Source organism: Porites lutea, chromosome 14, assembly GCF_958299795.1.
Source record: "Porites lutea chromosome 14, jaPorLute2.1, whole genome shotgun sequence".
NCBI lineage: Eukaryota > Metazoa > Cnidaria > Anthozoa > Scleractinia > Poritidae > Porites > Porites lutea.
In genome coordinates this window covers 18277934-18289557 of record NC_133214.1, presented here as the reverse complement: position 1 = coordinate 18289557, position 11624 = coordinate 18277934, and the positions used below count along the sequence as shown (strand labels likewise).

At 39.5% G+C, this 11624-nt stretch overlaps 1 protein-coding gene across 1 annotated transcript in view; it reads right to left on the bottom strand.

Annotated features, from left to right (window-relative positions):
• Positions 1-3300: 3300 nt before the first annotated feature.
• LOC140924011 (uncharacterized) overlaps positions 3301-11624 on the bottom strand; it is an 8415-nt gene continuing 91 nt past the window's right edge. The window contains exons 2-8 of the mRNA XM_073374016.1: positions 9755-9788; positions 8794-9199; positions 7213-7976; positions 6647-6946; positions 6140-6349; positions 5349-5558; positions 3301-3823 (exon numbers count right to left, since the gene is read on the bottom strand). Coding sequence (XP_073230117.1) covers positions 3606-3823; positions 5349-5558; positions 6140-6349; positions 6647-6946; positions 7213-7976; positions 8794-9199; positions 9755-9788 — 2142 coding nt within the window. The 3' untranslated portion in view covers positions 3301-3605. The remainder of the gene's footprint in view (positions 3824-5348; positions 5559-6139; positions 6350-6646; positions 6947-7212; positions 7977-8793; positions 9200-9754; positions 9789-11624) is intronic.

Genomic DNA, 11624 nt, shown 5'->3' with positions numbered 1-11624 from the left:
TTATCTTTAAGGTAAACGCATAATTTATTGATAAAGTAGTTGCGATAAGTGACGGTTTCTATTTTAACGCTTTTGCGCAAGCGCAAAACAGTACACAGCCGCTTTGCCGCCACGGTTCGTTCTCGTTCCTCGAGCCCTCGGTACTTTTGTCAAGTGAAAAAAGAACGTATTTCACGTTCTGTTTTGTTTTGTTTTGTTTTTATTGTCTAAAAGGGGCTTTGAGAAGCGAAATGACCACAAATAAGGAACAAGGCTCGAAGGATGTGAGGCCGTCTTGTAACCATGAGATTAAAGAGACCATCCGACCATCGACATAAAGAGCCTGCGAACTAGGCCCTTTCTAAGGCCAGGGGCGCGTTTTTTGAAAGTCCCTGTGACTGTTCGGGCCCGAAATGCTTTGTTTTGTTTGTTGTCTTTGCATTCAAGATCAAAGTTTCAATAATTTGAAAATAATGCAATGAATCTATCAATTAACGAAGGTTTGGGAGCTAAGAACTGTGCTACTATTCAGGAGGTTTTGATTTTAAAAATTTCCTTCTGGCCCAAAACGTTACTTGGCCTTGCGACAAACAGGCCCCTGCAGCAGGAGCCGATTATTAACAAAGGCCCTGTCTCGGGCAAGCTCATTACTAGGGATGTTCCCTTGTAAACTGGGATGGAAAAAAATTGGAACAAAAATGCCATTCGGGGAGACTTGACACGAGACTTTGAGTTTCTCAAATACCAAGTAAAGAGGGTGACTTCATATAAATTATTAAGAGAAAAACAATTTTTTTTAACAATTCTCAATCGGCCACAATTTCTCTCCTTCGAGCCTTGTCCTAAAATATCGCTAAGAGTTATTTTATTAAGTTATTCACACGAACACAATATCTGCATAAAATTTATTTTTGCTACGATGTATATAAATTTCATTATTTTATTTACGTGTTGGTGTCAGAAGTGTGGAATTACTTTTTTGCTTACACTTTCGTTTTTGAGAAACTCATGAAATTTGGGAAGGTCAGATTTCTCCTTTCTAAGACGGTATATTCAATACATTTCAGATACGCAAACACAGGTTACAAATCTTGTAGTTAAGATGTCTAGCGATAACAGTCAAGATAAAACTCATTGCTTTTTATTAGAGATGCTGTTTATCTGACCTGTAAATTCGCCACTTTAGAAACCAGAAGGAAACTGAGCCGAGTTAGATTTCGCAAAGATTTCTAGGATAGTTACAGGGCACGCGCCGGTCAGCTATTGGCCATTTTTTTCCAACCCCCAGTAACAGTCCCAGAATTCTTTGCGAAAGTTTACTCGGCCCAGTTTCCTTCTCGGTTTTAAAGTGTCGAACTTGCTTAAAATAGTCTGTTTTAATGCCTTCTGAAAGAAGGGTGCGAAAACAGCGAAAACTTCCTCTAGTGCTGTTATATGTTACGCATGAAAGTATCGTGTTCCGTTAGCTTCTGTTTCAACATAAACCACAGTTTATATGTTCTTTAGAAGTATTTTTAGTTTGCCGTTACACGCATTTACAGATTTAGAAAGCAGGCCCATGCTTACCCAGAATGCTTTTGCGCGTCACGATGAGAATTCAGACACAATCGGAATATGACCACGCAAGCACGTGCAAGCTTTTTTGCGCTTCTGAGGGTCAACATGGACCATCCACGTCCAGTAAACCATTTTTATTGCGTAGATCTCATATATGCAAAGGGAGGGTCATTAAACAAGAATAACAAACATTTATTCAGAAGAAAAATTTATACATATTATTTCGATGAAAAATGCCTCCAGGATAGCTTTTTGCTAAATTTAGACGTTAGAGATTCTAACATATTTTAAGGCTTTTAACAGGGTCTTGACCCGGGAATCAATGCCCTTTACCCGTGAACTTCTGACGATCGCCCCGTCACTATTTACGGGAAATCCCCCGGGTCTAGACCCTCGGTTAAGTATAGCATGTAAATAATATTTGGACGTAATTATTGGCTTACAATATTAGTAAATTGAGTAAATAATTTGAGACACCCAATGAGCCGACTTCGCCTAATACTTTACAGGAACAATTTCATGGTTCTTTTGAGAGTTTTACTAGACTTACCAGGTCTTTAAAAAGAGTTTGTCATTTGTTGAATATCTCATTCGTTTAAAATGTTTGGGAAAAAACGTTCTTATTTTCCTTAAAACGAAACTCGAGCATCATTTTCCAAGCCTGCGTGTCAAACAGTCTAAATCCCCGATATAAGAACTCGAAATAGTTCAACTATTTCGAGTTCTCTATCTTTGTACGTCTTGAGCGACAAGCTGGCTTCAACACAGGCTATATTTCCAGTATTGTCTACAGAAGTAGTTTATGTTAGACAGCCTTGCTTCATGCCTCTTCAAAATTTCTTCCAATAATATGTAGTGCCCATTTGACGTCAATTATGACGTCATTTTGATGCCGCGATATATGTGTGGCATGACATATACATTAGACGAAGCGACTCTTTGGGTGTCCGAACTGTAGAAGGCATGAAAAAAAAGGTAGCTGTAGAAATTTGATATTGTCAATAAATTCTGAGGCTGATAATTGCTTCGTAGTTTGTTATATTTATAACGACTGAAATGTGGATTCATTTATTTCTTAAGACGTGCGTGTTTTATTGTTCATATCCTTAGACTAAAGGTAAGTCTTCTTGTATCTCTGCACAAAACCTCATAGTTTGATAATTTAATTATTTAATCCGAACCTTCTTTAGCAGCAGATTCGCCAGGTACTATTTGTTTGCAGTACTAAATAACAAAATAAAGTTTATTTCTTAATTATTGGCAGTATGTTTGATTTTCACTATTCGAATGGTGCTATTACTCAGAAAGCGTTAAGCAAGATGCATTTAGTACACAGTTATCGTTTACGTCGTGTAGGTGACTAAGGTTTTACTGAATATCATTCCGTTAGCTTCAATTAAGTTCATAATAAAAGTATTCTAAAAAAATTTGTTTACAACTAGAGCTATATTATCAAAATAAATATTCTTTAATTTATTTCAGTAGGGTAGAAATTTATGTGTCATATCCATTTTATTTACGCATTTAAGTTTCAATCAGTAGACTGATGATAGAGTCAAAAAAAAGTTACAAAACGTTGAGTGGCTGGCCAAATCACTGAAACTTGCTTTGGCTAAACTTTCTCTTTTATATATCTTTTATATATATTTACCTACTACGTAAACTTTAAAACAACGGGTGCAACCTTGAGTGCAAGGATTTCTGAGATCATTTTGGTGGCGGACAGGCGATAGTTTTGATTTGACGATAGCATTCCCCCAAACGAGCCAGATCCTGTATCCATTCTTCCTATAGTTCATAGAGTGGCGAACAGGAAATGCTATAGCTGATCTCTCAATGATGAATATTGGGCTGCACGATGGAAAAATTTAGTTGATTATATATTTGATCCATTGTCGTCGCATATAATGTGTTCCCTCGAGTGAGGTTTAGTATACTCTCCCCTTCCTTAAGGAGATCTGAAAAGTACACGTGAAATTCACCCTAGCTGGAATTTCAACTTTTTCACGCGAGGGGGTCCCGAAGTAGTTACTATTCTCGTACTAACCTTTTAATGCAAAAGTACATTCTTAGCTTATTTCACACTTCCAATTCATTTCACAGCACTCTCCTGGGATTCGCTTGACCTTCAATGTTGGGTTGATGCAGGTACGAGGGACGGGAGGGGGACCTGGGCACTGCTTATTACGCAGGAAGCCATTTCTACATTCCATAACAATTGCGCATGACGCGTCTGTGAGTTTCTCACCATGCGACAGCTTGAGACTGTCATATGTGCAGCTTTTGTCTGAAAAAGAGATGCTGGGGGTTAGCTTTCTGGGAAGCGGCCCACCTTCCCCTTCCTTAACCCAATATTTTGCCCAAATAATAAGTAAGTGTTAATGTTTGCATAGGGGAAGGATAGGTTGAAAGTTTCCCAGAAAGCTTAATTAGTCTGGAATTTTTACGTGAAATATTTTCATATTGGGCGGGGAACAGTGCTGACTTCACTTGCTTCACATTATTTGGCCTTGGTTCAAGTCTTATGCGGGCTGAGTTTTTTTGTTGATTCCCTTCCTTGCTCAGGGGGAGGTGGTGGGGATCCTCCGGGTACATTCGATACTAAAACCCAGTGAGAACTGTTGATTCCGATTTTCTTTCTTTCAAATTCGATTTCTTGAATTCACAAACACGTATCACATAAAGCACCTTTGCATTTACAATTCTTTTAGAGTATCATATGAAATTGATGGAAAATAATTTCATCTGAGTAATGCCTTCTACCGCCAGTATTTTTTTCGAAAGACCTTCGACAAAAAAAAGAGGAAAAAAGAAACAACTTGTCCTTTTGCTAGAAACGTTGTCGTTTTCAAGATAGCGACTGCAAGGTCACATGGCTACGCTGGTCACGTGACAGGAGACTGAGCAACGCGGCGGGGCGCGACCTCGTAGCCTTGGTCGCGGTGCTTGACCCAAGTTCTTGTAAAGAAATTGACTTTTCGGCAAAATTTACTGTACGAAATCACATAGTCAGGAGCCGGCTCCTGGTCTAGTTTTAGGAAAATCCTAAAAGTTTGCTTAAAAGCAACGACGAAGGCGGCGGCAACGAGAACTTTAAAAAAAAACAATGGCAAAACGTGCCTCGCGCTCTTTGTACATTTCTTTACCTTCGTTGCACTACGGCGTGAGCTAAAAATGTAGGACGTGAACACAAAATAACCATACTCTTTTTATTTCTCTCAGAACTTTTATAAATTTCTCTAGAATTCGACGCCGAAAAAATCCCAAAACATGTGACAAATTGGACGAAATGAGTGTGGGCGTTGAAGTTTAAAACAGCGCGAATTCACTTTTTAAGTGACGTTTTCGCTACCGTCGCTGTCTTGGTTGTTTAAGCTCTCTGTTAGAGCGATTTTCGTATGACCTTGAAAAATGGTTTCCGTAAGTGTTCGTTATTTGTTTTATCAGCCAATGGATGAAAAGATCAAAACATGGCCCCTTAGTTTTCCCGCCAAAAAAAACCCTAATATGGAGTAGGCATTGTTCGATTGGCCAATCGTGTTACAGTATGACGTCAAAGCGAAGTATGGGTTGGTTTCTAGAAAGTTCTCGGGCATGAAGTTTTTTCACCCGAGTGTTCGCTTAACCAACCAAAAGCCACCCGCGTTTGTATGTGTTCGATAAACCAATCAAATCGCTCTATTTCTGTTCGTTTGTTGTTTCTGTATTGTTCGCGCGTTTTTATTTCAAGGTCATACGAAAATCGCTCTACTAAAAACACATATTCTTGTTTCTTGATAAAGTCAATTACGTGAAGCAATAATTTCAGTTACCTGAACAAACCCAAAGCTTTTTACAGCATTTTCCAGGAATATTGATGGTCTTGAGCTTTGGTCGTGCACAGTCCTTAGGCTTGTCAGGTATCTTGGGACAGTGTTCCATGTTTAAATGTCCATTATAACAACTGACAATTCCGGTACAAAGAGGATCACTGAGTGTGTATCCATGCTTGATCAGACGATTGTTAAAGATACAGTGCCTTGCTATATTAAGCAAAATACGAAATGATTAACAAGGATTTACTAATTCTTGGTTTGCAACCACGTGGCCAGGCGGCCATGTTGGGGGTCAATACAATAGAGCGTTTTCACATGACGTCACGGCGGCCATATTGGTGTTCCAAAACAATGAAACGGCGGCCATGTTGGTGTACTCAGAAAATCCTCTGGGATTTAAACTCTTTTCTAATGTAAATGCTTTCTTTTGTTCCAATAAAAAAGCGTAGATACTGGCCACGTGAGTGAAAACGCTCACTCGCTCAATAAATAAGGTGCATTTTGTGAGATGTGCAAGTGGCGAATGGATTTATCCCCAAAACGTTACTTTTTTGCGAGTGTAATTCTGTTAGGATTGGTCAAAATATCCAAAACGAGGTATCAGTGGAGGGATCAATCTTTGCTGACGTTGTTGCTTACCAACTTATTAGCTTAAACTGAACGCTAAATGGGTCCAAAAAGGAAAACATGTATCGTTTCATATGGAACGAAAACGACCAAAGCCGTCGTTCAAGGGTTTAAATTAAATCCCTGTAAAGACCATTAGCCCAGAATTTTACACAGGTTACCTTTGCACTTCCATTTCATCTGGCAGCATTTTCCTTTCTGATGTTTCACAACCAGACGTGGCTTGGTGCAGTCGTCTGGTTTGGGTGGGATTCCTGTGCATTTTTTAACGGTGACGATGCCATTTTTACATCTAACCACTCCGCCGCACAGTTCACCACTCCATTCTTCATTATTCCGCAGAGTGAGGTTTCCATACTGACAGTGAAACTCTAAAAAAAAAACAATGTTAAAGCAAGGAACGAACCTTTCGTCAACTTTCTGACGCTGACTTGTGTGCCTCTGAACAGAGTGTGGTTTTCAGGGTCTTAATATCTTAAACATGGTTTACAGTTTCACTATTTAGGGTCTTTTAACTGGGTAGGGAAATGAACGATTTTTGTCTAAACAGGCCAGTCAGGGTTTGAAGGCCTAGACGACACACCTCTTCTCCAAACTACCCTTGAGTGCCCCCCGCCCCACCCCTCAAAGAGGTAAATCCCCAGTTATGAAGTTGCATTTTTTTTCACCTTGTTTCCTCTCGATGTCTCCTCTCTTTTGTCCTTTATTTATGAACCCAAGTTGCGAGAATATAAAGTGCGGATGAGGTACTGGAATCGCTTTACAGAGATCGTCACTGTAGCAGTCCACTCCATAGCATCGCCCGTCAATCAAAAGTGCGACGTCACATGTCTTTTTAGAGCAGCACCGCTGAAGACACGCGTGCATGCTCGCAGTGTCGCCCAAAACTTCAAAACGACCGGCCCGAGTTCCTCCTTTTAACGAGTGCCCTGCCAAGATCTTGTCTGATTGGCAAGTGGATGGGGCAGCTGAAATGGTGTCAGATAAAGACATTGAAAACAAAAAATGATATTTTAGTGTTAAAGAAGAAACAGTTCAGCCTCAGTTTTAACAACCTTGTTTTTTTCCGTCAGAAGAGGAGCGCCCGCCCCTCCCTGATTTTCTAAGGGAAAAAGTCCTGGGTTTGAGATTGCAGTTTTAAGCTTTGATGGATCGCTTACTGAAATTTCCAATGTGCTAATTCTAGAAAAAAGTTTCCAAAGTAACGTAAGTGCGTGACATGTATACGCCATACCTTTTCTGATAGTCTTGGTGTGCGTGACTTTCCTATGACTTTCCAACACATGTGGATGGGTTGCATGGGACGCCAAGTACTTGTTATGTAGTTTCTTTCTGGCAAGGTGTGGTGAGACCTTATCAGTCCTAATGGGCTCTTTCTTCACAGGTCTGTGATGAGGTTGGGTATTTTGAACACTTCCTTTATGCTCAGCTTTTAATGACTTCTCTACTTTGCTTTCCTTTTCTTCTTTGTGTACATCATGTAACAATGTATCCTTGAGTTGCGTTGATTTTACTGAATTGTTACTCTTCTTGTTCTCATCTTGTCTATCAATGACATCCGTCTCATTCCCTGTAATCCCTTCATCACTTTGCGTCGGTAATATCACTTTCTCTTTTTCTTTCTCCTTGGTAATGGTATGATTGTAAGAAACGCTCACATTTTTAGGGTGTGGCTTCAAAATAGGGTGCTCGTCTCCTACCCCTACTCCAACTGTATCATTTTCTGGAGCATAACTCGTTAAGAAACCAGAATTTTGCTCCGCATTTTCATCATTCGTATCTTGATCCCCTGAAGAATTGTTTCCTTCTTTTTCACTGTTTTTGGAGTCTTCAATTACTTTTTTTATCATGTTCCTTGGTCGCTTGTGCAACAAGTTGGACCCTACCGCAGCATGATCATTATTCCATTCGTGTTCTTCGTTGCCGCTATTTTCTGTTTCATCTGATTTCGATGAAGCTTCTTCATCACTGCTGCCTTCCTCCTCTGAAACGTGCTGGCTATTGAAAATAGATTAAAGCTTGAAATGAAAGCCTTTATGGTTTCTTTTGATTAAGCAAACCTAATTTCTTTTGTAAGCCTTATAGTCATTCCTTTATTCGGTTGTAAATAATGTTGTAACTGATAGGTGTACAAAAGTTAAAGTTGAACTAAAGGAGGAAAGTTTGCCTTCATAAAAACTAAGAGAGAACAAAAGATAGGAGAGACACTTGATGCAAAGACCCTGAAAAATGAATGGACGTATAGATGGATGGGTTCTGGGATGGATGAGTGACTGTATGCAGGAGCTTATAACATGGAGCGAGCCGTTACCATACTAGGCCTATGTTACGGCACTTTTGCGGACCGGTTTATTTTTAGACGCATTTCAGAGCACTATTTCCCGCGAAAATAGAATCGCCACCATGTCTATGAGAGCATTCGAAGTATAAGATATCAAAATGGAAAACTAAGCGTTATTAAAAGGCACAAAATATCACTTTTAGGTCTGTAAGTTTTGCTGACTGGTTTGTGGAATTTAAAAGATGTTCAAAATTGGCGCCCAAACTGTTCTAAAAAATAAACTGGTCCTTGAAAACGCCATGACACGAGCGCATGGAAGTTGCTTTCTCCGGGTTACGGGCTCCTGCTATATGAAAGGACCGAACAGCTCAGGTTCTTTGACAGAATAACGAAGGGATGTTAGTGGTTGTTCGTAGGGCGATCTAAAAATTTTTGGCTCTTATTATGGATTTGATAGTCCCACGCCTATATCAGGGATCTCCGCATGGTCCTTTGCCTTAATTTATACAAGCATGCAGAAGATACTTAATTTACCTTGCAAATACCCCTTGACCTTTGCCCTCGTCGTTTCCACTTCCGCTTCCGCCACTTTTATCATCAATGTCATCAGACAAGCCAGACTCATTTATCTCGCTATCATCTGCTGACTGTTGCTGCTGTGGGCTTGTGTTTTTGACCCTCGACGAGCGAACCTCGTCTTTTTTATGAACCGACGAATTAGAACCTTTGACAAGACCCTGTCGCAAGCTTACACTTCCATCGTCGTCATCATCATTGTCATCATCATAGAATCCTTCATCACCAATATCGCTATCATCATTGTCATCGTCATTAGCACCATCGTTTATCCCAGGGATATGATCGTCTATGACGTGCGGATAATCCGCAAGGTCATCATCAAAGGTGTTCTCCCCCGAGTTCCCTGGGGTGTTAGAATCAGCTGCAAAGTAATGACGTCAGTAGTCAGTGTATCCACCATTCATTGTCATCAACGTCATCATATGATTCAGTGTAAAATAAACCTTTTGACAACTAAATTAATCGTTATTCCTTGGGGTTCCTGTGGAATGTCCAATTCCAAATTTTCAGAATTTGAACTTTCCTCGTCGTTTGGCTACAAATGAAACTAGAATCGGTCTCTTTGCGTTTGTGTCATGTGTTACCAACTTAAGGATTTCACAAGTGCTGTATGACATCTTATGATCTTGCTACCACGGTCTTTAAGTGCTTTTAAACCACGTACATAAAGTTCGGGGTTGCTTCAGTGTGTGATTGGTCAAACAATCTTACGTCAAGTCTCTTGACCAATCAGATCAGTGAGTAACTCACGGTTCCATAGTGACTGCAGGCACTCGCTTCCCCCTTTTTAGGGGTCGGCTAAATGCATTTTCCTTGCGTTCCCATTGGCTACTCTGAGTTTGAACGGACTTTGGTTCAACTTTTAAAACAAAACCAAATGCAAACTGCTGTAATACAAATATGCAGATGGACTCACCTTTTACATTCAAACCGGAGTAAGCGAATGCAACCTGAAGGTTAAAATGTAATGTTTAATTACCATGCATAATCTGTTCACGGCATTAAACTTTAGCTTGCATCAAATCAAAACACAGCAAAGGTACTGAAAGACAATTAACATTGATAGTCTAATGCTGTGCTTGTTAAAGATGTGATGCGCGTTATACAAACCTCAGTCGCCAAGTTAGAAACATACTTGACAGCAAATTTGCCTAGCTTTTTATTTCTGTTGCGGAGTGAAAGCTGTATCGCTTTTGGCGAAGCTCGAAAAACCCTTAGTATCGTGGACGGTATTTCAAAGGCTTGGGAAACAACCCCATCTATGGCCTCTTTTGGTCCTGTGGCAAAGGTGAGTGCCAAAGGCGCTTCTATGTGTTTACAACTAAAAGCCGCTGTGACCAGCCTAGCCGCTATCAAAGTTATTTTGTTTTTTCGCCGCAAAAGAGTTTCTCTAAAGAAAAGTACTTGAAATTAGATAGCCTGATTCTACGTGGATCAGTATTGACCACATCAATGCCCTTTTCTGCCTAAAATAAAAATTGATAAATGTTGCAAAATTCAGTTTACCTCGCAAAACCTTAAAATATTGGCTAGAAAGTTACTCTCTCAGCCAAATCGCCACACTTAAGAAATGTTTGTTTTCAATAAAAGTTTGGGTCACATTTTTCGCGTATCTTGTCAGTGTTTATTAGGACAGTGCTGTTAACAGAGCAGCTAGCTGCCATTAAAGTTAATTCTACGTTAGTGCAACTCGGCTGTATTTAAGTCGGAATCGAATGGTATAACTATATACAAAGAGAGAAAAATTAAAAACAGCATAGTTTTTAAGTAGTAAAACTTAAATAATATTATTGACTTACCGCTAAAAGCAGAAATACCGTGAAGCGCAATTCCAATTTTTTCATTTTCGAAACAATTACTCTTGAAACTCGTCGATTTTGATCTAATCTACTCAGAAGAAGGTTTTAAACAAATATAGAAACATTAATACGGAAATAAAAGACGGGAGATTTTCAGTTTTCCTTTGGGCTAAAATTAAGTATAATATTTCATTTGAGAAGCAATGTAAGCGACGGTCATATCAACCTGCGATAAGGTCCCGGGTTCGGTCAACAACGCACGCGCACATGTTGTGAAAAAGCCGTATCACCGGTAAATACGGGTAGGTAACAGGTATAAGGAAAATATTGCCTGAAGCTGTAATTAACTGCGGACCAGACATGTACAGAAAAGAGACAGGTCTGGGAAGAAAAATTGACAAGCAAAATTTTTCCGGCGATTAACACTGTGAGGGAATTAAAGCCACGGTATTACTTCTCGAAGCTTTAGGATTGAAAAATAATTATAACAATTCAAAGAGTGCTTAAATACATTCTTAAAAACAGTACACAGCATTTTGCCTTCTATTTTCTTTTTTGAGTGCCACATATCTCAGACTATTACGAGCAGGCAGCTGTGAATGCATTTTTTTCTTTAACACTTAAATCTCCAATAGTGATTTTTATTAAATTTCTCCCCACAACATTAATGCTTAATCAGTCGGGGAAGCCAAGGGAAACAAAGATATAATCACCCAGGATTAATTCTCAAACGATATTGTAAGAAATCCTAACCACTACTCTTATAGCAAAAGTATGAGACAAGAACGGAAAATTCGTATTGTATATTGGGACTTCAAGGGTCAACAGATCATTTGTTAGCTTTTAGCTGGGTATGTGCCGCTGGCCTCTCAGTACCCCCACCCCATTATAGCGCAATAGTAGACCCAATCTTAGTCACCTTTGGGAAAATGTAATTTTCGCGATCCCATCTTAGTAACTTTCTGTTTATGCATAATTATGTTTATG